The sequence below is a fragment of the Carcharodon carcharias genome, chromosome 11 (genome assembly GCF_017639515.1).
Source record: "Carcharodon carcharias isolate sCarCar2 chromosome 11, sCarCar2.pri, whole genome shotgun sequence".
NCBI classification, from domain to species: domain Eukaryota; kingdom Metazoa; phylum Chordata; class Chondrichthyes; order Lamniformes; family Lamnidae; genus Carcharodon; species Carcharodon carcharias.
In genome coordinates, this window is record NC_054477.1 from 27,994,140 (window position 1) to 28,008,891 (window position 14,752).

General features: G+C 42.0%; 1 protein-coding gene across 1 annotated transcript in view; it reads right to left on the minus strand.

The window, feature by feature from the left end:
- LOC121283860 (von Willebrand factor A domain-containing protein 3B-like) overlaps window positions 1-14,752 on the minus strand; it is a 330,503-nt gene that overhangs the window by 23,690 nt on the left and 292,061 nt on the right. Inside the window, 3 exon segments of the mRNA XM_041198660.1 lie at window positions 6,110-6,277; window positions 6,279-6,330; window positions 12,736-12,901. Of these exon segments, the coding sequence (XP_041054594.1) occupies window positions 6,110-6,277; window positions 6,279-6,330; window positions 12,736-12,901 (386 nt within the window).

The following is a 14,752-nucleotide window of genomic DNA, read 5'->3' on the forward strand; positions in this document are numbered from 1 at the left end:
GTAGTGCCACACAACACGATGGCGGATATCCTCAATGTGAAGGCAGGACTTGGTCTTCACAATGACAGTGAGGTGGTCACTCCTACCTGCAGCAGGCAGGTTGGTGAGGATGAGGTGAAGTATCTTTTAGTTATTCGTCCTGTAATGTCACCAAAAACATAGAAAAGAAAATGCAAACTTCTGCCGTGAGGAAGCTTTCAGACATCAGATTTCTTTTCCAGAGAAAGCTGGGTGAAAGGATAAGACCGCAGTGGCGAACATCTCCATGGTAGGAGAGAAACGACAAATCAACAAACTGTGGTAAGGTGATGCTAAACCTGATTGTGGGAGAAATGGCAGCTGAATGAGGTTCTAAGTTGCACAATTGTGAGATTCTGGGCAAGAATGAGAGGTACAATCAATTGAATAGAGGAACTTCAAGTAAGATGGCATATTTGTTGCTTGGAGGATCAAAAGAGGAAAGCTCAGAGATGGAATGATTACAAAAGCGTCGATAAAATAGAAACAGACAAGAAAGGGTGAAACAAGGAGAGACAATCTAGAGACTTGAGGTGAAGGAGGGAACAATCATTTGCAAAGAAAACAACTTTTGAAAGTAAAAATATACTCAGTTTTTCATTTTATAATTCAACAAGAGCATAAAATCATTCCATATTAATCTGACTGCATTAATCCACCAGCATAGAGTGCCTGTTGATGTACTGGAAAAATTGAACTCTGCTAATTCATCTTCTGAATGCTGCTTTTTGCTCGTCTTCAGAGTGTTGGTCATTTTCCCAGAGCTCCTTCTTGTAAATCTTCACAGCTGATTGAAACTGATCTTCTGAGAGCCAGAAACAGTGCTGGGGCTCTACACGCTGACAGCTGGAAGGCAAAAGATCACTACCATCAGTCAGTCGGCAATGACAACATTATATGGTAACTGCTGACTTTACATCTATAATTGATAAAAATCTGATGTGTAAAAAGAGCTTATGAATAGGCATGTTATTGAGGCGTAAATGACACAGCCTTAATGCATGTCAATAGCTCACTTTAAAGTGGTAATCCTTTCCCCACTACCTTTAAATGTACAAGTACAGTTTCCATCAGCTTATGGCTGTATTGTTGTTGTAATGAAAAAGTAGAAAAATTTTAAACTAACTGCCTTATTTCAAATAGCAGAAAAGGCAATTTTATATGAATGTGTTAATGTGTTTGTTACTAATACCACACAGTGCACTTTCAACCCTTTATTGTCTTGTAATACAGCAAAGAATTGATCATGACACTAATGGGAAGTATTTTTAATGGTAATAATTCATTCTTTGAAGTAGCCTTCAGGTTGCAGTTGTTAAACAAAGTAAAGCACCAGTGAGTTGGGAGCTCACATCCCAGCTGTGATTGGCATTAAATTTACCTTTGCTTCACAGCTGGGTTTACCAGCTCTCAGCTGGGCTGCAGCAGATTCGAGGGTAGACAGGAAAAATTAACCTCTCCCTAGAAAAGTACACTTCCCATTAGCTGATGGCACCATTACTTCTGATCACAAAAAAGTGTGTGGGCGGAATTTTTATGGTTCCAAATGGAGGCGGGGCTGGGAAAATGCCAGATCCAGAAGTCCCACGTCCAAAAAGAAAAGATCTGCATTGCTTCATTTATTGTATGAGTCACCGATGTTCTCATCCACAAAGATGGGCCTCGAAGCTGAGCTGCGTCAGCGTTGGCCTGCCCCTGTCTCTGGGCCCATTTCTACCTCAGACCTGCTTTTGGAGGCAATGGGCCTGTCTCCAGCCCATGCCTGTCCCCCTGACACGTAAAGAGGGCAGGCAGGTTCCTCCAGGATGGAGATGGGGTCACAGGGTCGGGAAAGTACCCAACTTCCAATACCCCATCTAATCCTGAAAAATGCAGGCCCTGGCGTCTCCATATTTATCCCACCACAGCTAAAGAAAGAAGCAGGATAACTGAAAGCAACAGGAGGAAAAACCAGTTCAAAATGTCAAATCCCGGTGAAAATCAGTAATACTGGCACCAGTAATACTGGAGTGCCATTTTAAGGTATACAGAATCACAGAATTGTTACAGCACAGAAGGAGGCCATTGGGCCCATCATATCTGCATCGGCTCTCTAAATGAACATTATAACTTAGTGCCATTCTCCTGCCTTTTCCCGCTTTGCATATTGTTTCCATTCAACTAATCATCTAATGCCCTCTTGAATGCCTCGATTGCACCTGCGTCCACCACACTTCCAGGCAGTGCACTCCAGACCTGAACCACTTGCTGTGTGGAAAAGTTTTTTTTAATCACATTTGCTTCTTTTGTAAATCATTTTAAATCTGTGCCCTCTCATTCTCGATCCTTTTATCAGCAGGAACAGTTTCTCCCTATCTCCTCTGCCCAGCCCCCTCATGATCTTGAACACTTCTTTCAAATCTCCTCTTAGCCTTCTCCTCTCCAAGGAGAACAGTCCCAACCTTTCCAATCTACCTTCATAACTGAAGTTTCTCATCCCTGGAAGATTCTTATAAATGTCTTCTGCGCTCTGTCCAATGCATTCACATCCTTCCTATAGTGTGGCACCCAGGACTGTATCAAATGCTCCAGCTAATGTCGAACTAGTGTCCTATACAAGTTCAGCATAACCTCCTTGCTCTTGTACTGTATGCCCCTGTTAATAAAGCCAAGGATATTACGTGCTTTATTAACTGCTCTCTCCACCAGTCCTGCTACCTTTAATGACCCATGCACATATACACCCTGGTCCCTCTGCTCCTGCACACCTTTTAGAATTGTATCCTTTATTTATATTGTCTCTCTATGTCCTTCCTATCAAAATGCATCACCTCACACTTCTCTGCATTGAACTTCATCTGCCACCTATCTGCCCACTTCAATTTTTCCATGTTCTTTTGACGTTCTACACTGTCCTCCTCACAGCTTACAATGCTTCCAAATTTCATGTCATCCGCAAATTTTGAAATTGTCCCCTGCACACTAAGATCTAGATCATTAATATATATCAGGAAAAGCAAGGGTCCCAACACCCTGGGGAACACCACTACACACCTTCCTCTAGACCGAAAAATATCCATTGACCCTTACTCTCTGTTTCCCATTACTCAGGCAATTTTGTATCCATGTTGCTACTGTGCCTTTTATTCCATGAGCTATAACTTTTCCCACAAGTCTGTTGTGCGGCATTGTATAGAATGCCTTTTAAAAGTCCATGTACACTACATCAATAGCATTGATGTCATCAACCCTCTCTGTTACCTCTTCAAAAAACTCCAGCAAGTTAGTTAAACACATTTCCCCTTTAGAAACCCATGCTGGCTCTACCAAATCAACCCACATTTTTCATGTGACTACTAATTCTATCCCGAATAATTGTTTCTAGAAGCTTCCCCACCACTGAAATCAAACTGACCGATCTGCAATTGCTGGGCTAAATGTTTGCAATTCTCCAGTCCTCTGGCATCTCCCCTGAGTCTAGGGAAGGCTGAAAGATTATGGCCAGTGCTCCTGCAATTTCTACTCTCACTTCCTTCGCATCACATCCAGTCCTGGTGCTTTTGCTTTGTCAGTTTATCCTTATCAATTTTGAACTCTTTCAGTGACAGCGTTTCCTCCCCTGTCACCATGGCCTGGCTAGTATCTGATTCCTTGGGAAAGATGGATGCGAAGTATTCATTTAACACCTCAGCAATGCCCCATGCCTCCATATGTAAATTCCCTTTTTGGTCCCTAATCTGCCCTACTCCTCCTTTTACCACCTTTTTACAATTTATGTTCCGATAAAAGACTTTGGGATTCCCCTTTATGTTGGCTATTAGTCTTTTCTCACAATCCCTCTTTGCTTCTCTTATTTGCTTTTTCACCTTCCCTCTGAACCTTCTGTATTCCACTTGGTTCTCAATTGTATTTTTTACCTGGCACCTGTCAGAAGCACAGCTTTTCTTCTTTATCTTAAATTTGATCTTCTTTTTCATCCAGGGAGCTCTGGATTTGTTTGCCCTACCTTTCCCCTTCTGAGGGAATATGCTTTGACTCTGCTTGAACCATTTCTTTTTTGAAGGGAGCCCATTGTTCAGCTATCGTTCTGTCCCACCAACCTTTTGTTCCAGTCAATCCGGCCCACATCAAGTCCAGTTCAGATAAGTACTACTGAAACTCTTCATTTCCAAGTTTTACTGGCTTTCCCTTTGAAGCGAGTAGCCCAAATAGAGATTAAAGACAGAGGAAAAGCTCCTCAATTTAACATGACTATGTCATGATTAACCTGTAGGGGTTGGTTATCTTTAATGACTAATGTGTGGTGCAGAATGATGCCAACAATGTGGGTTCAATGTCCTTACCAGCTGTGGTAGTTCATGGAGGCCTCCTTCCTTGCCTTGCCCCAAGCTTAATGCAGAGTGGTGCCTCTCAAGCTATATAACTTATTGTCTCTCTCTAATGTAGAGTGGTGCCCATGGTCTTTTGTGGACTATGATTAATTGCCATGATTAACCTGTTAAAAGTTGCAAAGTAGATGTTTTTATCCACACCTGTTGATTTAAATATAAATGCATTTAAACAATGGAGACTGAGCTGAAGGAATTGGCTTTGAGGATTTGCTGAGCCTAGAGGTTTAAGGGAGTTGAACTCATATCTGTAAAGCTCCTGGGTGCTGCAATTTCAACTTTCGCTGTGAGTATTCATTCACCTTCCTTACACTGACAACCTTTCAAGTAATGCAAACTCCAATTATGTCTTCAACACTCATTGTTTTGACCACATTTGCAGAAAAAAAATCAACATCAAACAAAAAAAAACAAATACACAAGATCTTACCAGCAATGTTTAAAAATTCTTTCATGGGTTATGGGAGTCGCTGGCACGGCCAGCATTTGTTGCCCCATCTGTAAGGTATGATTCCGTGAGTATGGTATGTCAGGCTGTTGCTTGACTAGTCTGTGGGACAGCCCTCCCAATTTTTGGCACTGGCCCCCAGGATGTTGGGAAGCAAGATTTTGCAGGGTCGATAGGGCTGGGTTTGCCATTGATGTATCTGGTGCCTAAATCAATGTCAGGTGGGTCTATCTGGTTTTATTCCTTTTTGACTTGTTTTTGTAGCAGTTTGGTAGAATTGAGCTGCTTGCTGGCCATATCTGTTTTTTTTATTCATTCATGGGATGTGGGTGTCGCTGGCTAAGCCAGCATTTATTGTCCATCCCTACTTGCCCTAGAGAAGGTGATGGTGAACTACTTTCTTGAGCCGCTGCAGTCCACGTGGTGTAGGTATACCCACTGTGCCGTTAGCACAGGAGTTCCAGGATTTTGACCCAGCAACAGTGAAGGAATGGCTGTATATTTCCAAGTCAGGATGGCGAGTGGCTTGGAGCGGAACTTCCAGATGGTGGTTTTCCCATGTGTCTGCTGTCCTTGTCCTTCTAGATGGTAGTGGTCATGGGTTTGGAAGAGTCTTGGTGAGTTCCTGCAGTGCATCTTGTAGATGGTACAGTCAAACAGATTGCTGTTGGTCTGGAGTCACATGTCGGCCAGACCAGGTAAAGATGGCAGATTTCCTTCCCTGAAGGGACATTAGTGAACCAGATGGATTTTTATGACAATCAATGATAGTTTCACTGCACCATTACTGAGACTAGCTTTTAGTTAATCAAATTAGCCTGGGCCTCTGGATCACTACTCCAGTGATATTACCATTATGCCACTGCCTCCCCTTAAAGGTAAATAATTGTGAGTTTTGTAAAGGTAGACTGAAAGTGGTACTTGCTGTATAAAGCAAAGAGGTAAACATTCTTCTGTTGCTTTGTAAATGATATCACAATGCTTTTGGAAGATTTTCTCTGCCAGACGGGGTAAGTACTGTAAAATTGTAAGTACTTTTTAAAAGAAGAAATTTACAATTTTACCAGAAATACTGAATGGAGGAAGTCTTCACAAATGCATTTACAATGTCTGTGATCGGAGGAATACTCAATAATAGTCAATAGTATAAGAAAAATGTCTGAATAAAAACAATTCAATTTTGAATATAGAAGTGGACAGATTACAGCTTTTTAATATCTTTTACAAATATTTTCTGAGCACACTTTCACCATATAAACTCAGACATCACACTCACCTTTTTCCATTGCAAAAATGGACAACCAGCTTTGTGCCATTGTAGTCACAGATAACCCCAGGGAGGTACGTTGTTGAGGATGAATCAGCCACTGCGAGGACACAGTCAACCACAGTAAGGACTTTTTGGGGACTAAATTGTCCGAATAAAAAGGAAGCACTTTGGAAAGCCATTTGTCCAATGAATTAGATAGTTTTTCCCATCACCAATAAGCTCAAGGACTGCAGTTAACAGAAAACAAGAAAAATATTAGTTCATTAGTTCTGCTCTGGACGTTCTATCATACAGCTAGCTGTAAGAAAACATTCATATTGCCGTTCAATCTATTGAACAATCAAGCAGGACAGTCACTCAGAATAAGATTTTCTTCTGACTAATATCTCAAATGATCAAATTTCCAAGGCATTATTTTGTCTACCACTCTTCCAAAAGAGCTTCCCTTCAAAACTAGTCCTGCTGGCATTCAATTATGTCAATTAAGAATCACAAAGTCAATGTCTGAAACGCCTGTACAAGCTATGCAGGCATAGAATGTGTGCAGGAGAGCGGAAAGTTAGGGAGGCCAATCTAAGACATCATTTTGCATTTGATTCTTTCTGTTACTGCTGTGCCTGTGTGTGTGATTGAGTGCTTGCAGACATTTACGAAGTAAGTTTTTGTCTCAAAGCTCCTGGCACAGATCTGTTTGACAGGAGCACATCTGGCAGATTCTGATTTGCAGTCTCCCTGATCTTACATCTATTAAAATAAAGACATGGAGAAACCTAGGGGTATGGTAGTGTGCCTGAATTCCTTATATGTGCTCTTGGGTCTGGATTTTGTGCTGCCCTGGGGGTGTGTTTGAAGGTGGGGGGTGAGGGGGGGGTGCGGTGGTGGCATGTAAAATTCAGCACTTGTCCTGCCTGCCTCCAACCCACGTCAAATTTTACAGGGGGCAGTGGAGGCACCAGGTGGCTTGCCCAACCATGGACCTATTGATATCCTTAAGTGGCCACTTAAGGGTCTCAGCCCAGCCCCGCTGATTTCTTATCCACAGCTGGGGGAGGCCCATACCATATGGGAAACGTGGCAGATTTAGCCGCGTGAAATGGTGTTAGGCAAGTTGGTGGAGGAGTCTCCTTTGCAAGTCTTCTGTGCCCATTGGAGGCACACCCCTACCCCACCCTTCAAGGTCATTCTTCCTCCTTTGCCTCCCACCATGCTCTAAGCATTAATTTGTTGAGGGGCAGACATCATTATGGTGAGTGGGGGTCTCGCCACCGATTTTTTAGCTGGGTGATCGGGGAACAGAGTGGAAAAAATTTTCCCTCGTTGGGGGGGAAGTGCAGGAGCGGGCGCAGGCGGGCCTGCCTCCAATCTGTGCCCCCGATTGGGGGCGCACCGCCATTGTACATGGGCGGGAAGTGGGGGGGGGAATTCCCTCAGCCAGGAATGTGCACTTTCGCGTATGCGCACGAAAGAGTGCACTGATCTCCCCAAGGCTAAGTGCTGCCTCAGGGAGATTGGCTCCAAATTAAAATTTGCAGTACCAATGATAGAAAAATTTCCCTGACATGTACCCTCATGTGACTCTGTCAATTGAGTTGGGACATGTCCGTAACTTTTATTGAAACCCTTATTAAAAATTTAAACACCCGCATGAAACCTTATCCCGCTGGTGGATGAGGTTTCATGCTTTTTCTACTTCCCGCCAGGGCTCCCGGCCTGCCCGCCAACCTTAAGGTTGGACAGGCAGGTCCATTAATGATTTTAATTAGTTTCACAATGGCCTCAATAAGCCGTTGACAGGTCAGTGGGTGCGCAGCTGACTGGGCTGAGCCCCGGCCAACCTGAAAATGGAAATGATGTGGGGTGAGGTCGGAAGTTCCACCCGACGTCATCCCGCAACATTTTACGTGTCGGCAAGTGGGCCCCACCCCACCCCTGCTCAATGATTGGAAGGTCCTGCCCAGTGTCCCGTAGACTTCAGCCTCTGGTGTGCAAAGCACATCAGTACTTACAGTACTTATAATTTCCCTGAATATTACCGATATGTATCTTTTTGTGTCATAGTCTCATTAAGATTCCAAGACTGCATGCAGAAGTATTTAAATGAACCTGCCAATGATATTCCAGCTTTTGCATTGGGATTTTACTTTGAGTTTTACAAAACTCATTTTGAATGAATACAAGCAAAGATCCATGAATAATCCAACTCTGGATTTGTTTACGCAAAGTTTACAACATCTTTTTGGGTATTATCAGATTCCTTTTCGATATTCATGCCATTTTTATGAATATCAATTTGTGGAATTTGTTTTTTTTTACATTCTGAAAAGTTTGGTTTTAAAACATTCACCACCAAGTCACCAGAAAGTGGATTCAAAGTGAATGAGGGAAATCATGCCTGCTTCAGAACGTACAAGAAAATAAGATAATCAACCTTTTTTCTTGAAAGAAGGGAAATATAACCAAAATAATTCAAATAAAAATATCCTGGAAATCGGAAATAAAAACAGAAAACAACAGCGCGATTAGCAATTTATAAGAGAATGATGAATATTCTGCGGTATATAAGACTCTGCACACCGGACTGTTCTCGTTGACCCATTGGGGAAATTTGCAGACAGAGTGTGATGGTACAGAAAATCATGCGTTGGGAATGTGCGATTGCAGAATACGTAATTCTATCAGAGAGAGTGCCATGCTGGGAGTGCACAGGCAGCAAATCTAGCCCATTATTTTATCTTAATCCTATTCTACAGAATTCTTCCTGGTTCTGTTCTCTCTCTCCTCATCCGGTCTCTATCATGGATTTCCCTGGTGGGAGGTCTGATCAAGACTCACACCCAAAACATTGATTTAACTGTGTCTCTTGGAAGATAACTAAATACCTTAAAGATGCATCTTGCTCAAGGTTTTCCTATTAAATTGCATATCTTTCCTGGCACAGACTAAAATAAGGGTTATTTTGGGTTGTAAAGAGTATAAAATGAAAACCTATCTCTTTTTATTCATACATGGGATGTGGGTGTTGCCAGCTAGGCCAGCATTTATTGCCCATCCCACTTGCTCTTGAGAAGGTGGTGGTGAGCTGCCTTCTTGAACTGCTGCAGTCCATATGATGTAGGTACACACACAGTGCTGTTAGGGAGGGAGTTCCAGGATTTTGACCCAGTGACAGTGAAAGAACGGCGATATATTTCCACGTCAGGATGGTGAGTGGCTTAGAGGGGAGCTTCCAGGTGTGGTGTTCCCAAGTGCCTGCTGCCCTTGTCCTTCTAGATGGTAGCGGACAGTGTGGTCCAAGGAGGCCTGGTGAGTTGCTGCACTGCATTTTGTAGATGGTACACACTGCTGCCACTGTGTTGAATCGGAGGGAGTGAATGTCTGTGGATAGGATGCTAATCAAGCGGGCTGTTTTGTCCTCAATGGTGTCAAGCTTGGTGAGTGTTGTTGGAGCTGCACTCATCCACGTAAGTAAAGCATATTCCATCACACTCCTGACCTGTGCCTTGTAGATGGAGGACAGGCTTTGGAGAGTCAGGAGGTGAGTTACTCGCCACAGGATTTGTAGCCTCTGACCTACTCTTGTAGCCACAGTATTTATATGGTTAGACCAGTTCAGTTCCTGGTCAATGATATTGATGGTCAACAGGATGTTGATAGTGGGGAATTCAGCGATGGTAATGCCATTGAATGTCAAGGGGCGATGGTTAGACTCTCTCTTGTTGGAGATGGTCATTGCCTGGCACTTGTGTGGCACAAATGTTATTCGCCACTTGTCAGCCTAAGCCGGGATATTGTTCAGGACTTGCTGCATTTGGACCTGGACAGCTTCAGTACCTGAGGAATCGTGAATGTCGCTGAACATTGTGCCATTGTGCCAAATGAACATCCCCATTTCTGAAATTATAATGAAGGGAGGTCATTGATGAAGCAGCTGAAGATGGTTGGGGCTAGGACACTACCCTGAGGAACTCTTTCAGTGATGTCCTGGAACTGAGATGATTGACCTCCAACAACCACAACCATCTTCCTTTGTGCTAAGTATGGCTCCAACCAGTGGAGAGTTTTGCCCCTGATTCCCATTGACTCCGGTTTTGCTAGGGATCCTTGATGACACAAGGATCTAAAGGATCCCATGTTGCATGATCTGTCAATAGATTGCTTTGTGATGCAAATTCTACTAGCTAGAAATATCACGTGCTATGCTTTTTCATTCCAATGACAGAATTCCATAAATGTAATATATTTTTTAATATACTCAATATTTGAAAATGCATGGCTTAACCTAGGAAGGTAGAATTGACTCAGTTATCAAGCTTATAATTCAATTCAGAAGACAAATGTACGCCTGCAGCACACATGGGACTGTTTCTGTGCATCTACTTATTTCAGAATGGATATTGAGCCACTGATGGTTTATTTTTGCATAAAAATGCAGAAAATCAGTGATGCTGATTAATGCTGTCCTGCTACAGGAGAAATAAACAATAATCGTTAAAGTGGCATCAATGAGCATTGTGTTGCAGAGAATGAATTATGCTGTCTATAGCCCACTTCATCACCCTAAGAACATGTAGTTCATATAAACATTAAGGAGCTGAAATTCTTCTTTGTTTATGCAGCATCTGTTGAAGCAGCAACTTTTTTTGCTCTTAGTAATGTACTACTCTGCGAGAACAGTCCAGTATGCAGAATCTTATTTGCTCACAAGATATTAAACATTCTCTTTGACATTGCTGGTCGAGCTGTTGCACACAGCCAACGTTTTCTGTTTTCATTTCAGGTTTCCAGCATTTTTTATTTCAGCTGTTTTGGTTATATTTCCCTTTCAAGAAAAAAGTTTCATAATCTTATTTTCTTGTGTATTATTGTGGCCATCAATCAAAGTGGTTTGGCTGGCATAACTTCCCTGATTCACTTTTTGGGGAATGTGTTAAAGCCAAACTTTTCATAATGAGAATATTGTCCCCCACAAAATAATTCCACAAATTGTCTGTTGAGACTCTTGGTAAGTATGGAGCAAGCCAATGATGCAGCACAAATAGCATGGTATTGAGAAATGTACCAAAAATGTACAATATTGTGTAGTACACAAGAGAATACAGAAGAACATTTATCTTCCCAAAGAGACTCTGAAGGATCTTGTATATGGAGTGATGCAGTGTAACTTGGGTGCAGTAACTACCCAAAGTAAGGTGGGTCAGAGGTATCCTGTGTCCAGCTACCACAGCATGCATACTAATCCCAGCAAACTGAGGTAAACATGCCTTGTTTTGGCAGATAATGAGTACAAACAGAGGTCCCTATTTGCAAAAGAAATGCCGGCTTGATAAGGTATATAAATGCCTTATGGTCACATGTTGAATGCCTTCTTGGAGGTATTCTAACACAGTATGCAACACTTTCCGTGTCACGTCATGAAAGAAAGGCAAAACAGGATGATCAATGGCCAGCACATTTTGGCCGCATATGCCAACATGTTACATCTGTATTTGCAGGCCTGGCACACCTACCTGACAACTACTGAGGGGGGCACTGTTTTCACAGTCTTAGGGTCACCAGACAGCCAAATGCTAAATCTTCAGTTTACTTCACTGACATCTGCAGTTACTGTGCTGAAGCATCCTCCAACTGTAACCATCAATGTAGTCTAATACTTGGTTCCACCTCTTGGTACATGTACTATAGTGTTGAGCTATGGGGAACGGTGTTGTGGAGTTGCACAAAGCAGAATCCTCCTGGCTACCACCGCAGATAGTGCCTCCTCCATTTCAGCAGCTAAACAGCGAGGAGCAAACATAGCTCAACTTCTTCCCCATGCGAGGGGAGGGAAACTCAGAAGGAGTTTTATGCATCAGCTCCAAGCAACTAATTCAGTGGGTGACAGTGATACAGTGGTAATATCACTGGACTAGTGATCCAGAGGACCAAGCTAATGCTCTGGGGACATGGGTTCAAATCCCACCATGACATCTGGTGAATTTAAGTCCAATATAATAAATTTGCAATATAAAGCTACCCTCAGTAATGGTAGCTGTGAAACTATCATTGATTGTTGACAAAACCCATCTGGTTCACTAATGTCCTTAAAGGAAGGAAATCTGCCATTCTTACCTGGTCTGTCCTACATGTGACTTACAGCAATGTGGTTGACTCTGAAATGGTCTAGAAAGCCACTTAGTTCAATGGGCAACAAATGCTAGCCTTGCCAGTGACACCCACATCCCTTGAAAGAAAAAAAGCAGGGTGACATAAAACATTTATTGGGCCAAATGGCCTATTTCAAGATGTAAACTTCTATCTAATTCTATAAATCATGAGATTAGAAGACAGCCTTTGATCTCTGAATGATTTAATTCCAACAAGATCACATCTCTGTTAGGGAAAATGTTTTCTTTTGTGAATCAATGGATATGAGGATAGGACAGTAAATGGATGGAAGTAAAAGATCAGCTATGATCTTATTGAATGGTGGAGCAGGCTTAAGGCGCTCTATGTCCTACCGTTTCTCCTACTTTTTAGGTTTGTAACTGTAGTTGATTTTTTTTTAAAGACTGTATAGTCTAATTTGTAAATTGGAGAATTTGCTGTATTAATCTGGATTGGTTTGATTACTGACAATGTAATTTTGGTTTTACCAAGCTGGTAGGTTCCAGTTTCATCATCTCTTGCAACTACTGGTTGTCCAAGCCAATGTTCTTCACATTCTATGATGTATGCCACATCCTGTTTGTATTTTTGAGGGCAGAGTAAATACATATCTTCCCTGGGAACCAAAGCTTCCATTCCATCATAATAACAGATCTGTGTGCAAGGAGAAGATTAAAATAAAAGTAACGTGTTGTAGCTGGGAAGTGAATCAGCAACTGTGTACAGAAGAGATACATAACATATAAGACAGAACCAATATTGACAGTTCTGACTGAGTATTGCTGAAAAATGATACATTTTTTGTGGAAGTTTTTCATCTTGTACTCATCAGGACAATTCTCAAGAAAATGGCAGCCAGGGGAAACAACATATTTAAACTGTATGAGAAGAGATTGCTGGTTGGTTGGCAGCTGGACTCTGATTGGTAGAGGCATTACCATGGAGAATGCACCAATTCATGATGACTTACAGTTAACTGCCAAGCATTGTTTGAAATTTAAAGCAGGCAGCTTGACTCTAATTGGTCACAACACTGCCCTGGGGAATGAACCAGTGAATGACCATCGCTTATTTTATTCAGCTGAAACAGGCACAATGTCTGTACATGTTCTTTCTGTTTGCAAAGAACAGGGCCTTGTGTATTAATATACGTAGCCTGCGGTACATGCAAATGCGCCACACTGCAGGCCCAACTGACAATCTTAAATTGGTTGTCAGCATAATTCTTAGTGCACCGAGGATTATTTAGCAAATAATCGTCCAATCACAGAATCACATCTAATGTTGGACACTGTTTCGAGCTTTGCAAGAACAGTCTGGTTGCGTATGGTCTGTACTTGGCCCATTGCAAACAGTAGAAGGGACATGCTGTTTGATATGATCCACCAGTCTTTGGGATGTACAGACTACATACCTAGCATCACAATGGCACTGAAATTCATATACCACATTACTCATTTGTTTAATAGGCAGAATTTTGGGTTTGACGGCAACATCCTGTTAATGACGAATACCACTCATATTGCTGCTGCATAGTAGCAGTGTGAAACTCACACTGCACAAATTTTTGAGATACCTTGACCTTCCAGGGTAATCTTAAGAGACTGGGCACACCTCAGGGCTGAAATTGATGGCCTTAGACCCATTTCATGAGTTTGATATACAGCATGAAATGATCTGACCAGGGTAGCCATTATCCCACAGGATGTCTTTGATGCGCCCTATTTCAGCATCAAGCTTGCAACGTGAGCAAATGACTTGGGCCCTATTTACTAGTTGCCGATAAGGTCAATCTTATAGCGAATGGAATGTAATGCTTGGCGTTAACTGTCAGTCACCATAAATTGGTGCATTCTCCATGACAATGCCTTTACCAATCAGAGTCCACCTGCCAACCAATCAGCACTCTATTCCCAGACAGTATAAATTTTGTTGTTTCCCATGACATTGGCATTTTCTTGAGAATTGTCCTGATGAGTTCAAGATGAAAATCTTTGACAAAAAGTGTCTCTTTCTTCAGCAATACTCAAGTTTTGTACTACCAAACGACTATTTGTATACCTGTGACAGAGGTACAATAAAGACCAAATATGGGATATCAGTAACAGGTAAGTTAGGAACAGGTAAGCTATCAATTGAATTTCTCCAAGAGTGTATTAAACCCAAGATTGTGCCCGTTCTCATTTCAAAATATATCAATAATGCTAAAGTGAGACACAGTCCCATGATTGAGTAAGCATTTATGCCAGATGAGATTGAACAGGTTGGTAATAGGGTTACTAATTTATGCCATGCCTTACACTGCTCTTGGTCTGGAGTGTGCAATTTTTTTTCAATTTTTGATCTGACCTGTTTATGCCACTATATTGGTTCAGTAGATGACCGCACCATAAACAGAACCTGTTTGAAACACATCCACACCATAAACTCACAAAAGTGGAAGTGGTTTGGCAACAAAATTAACGACGCCACTAAACACATAACAATTCTCTCTGACCATGTACT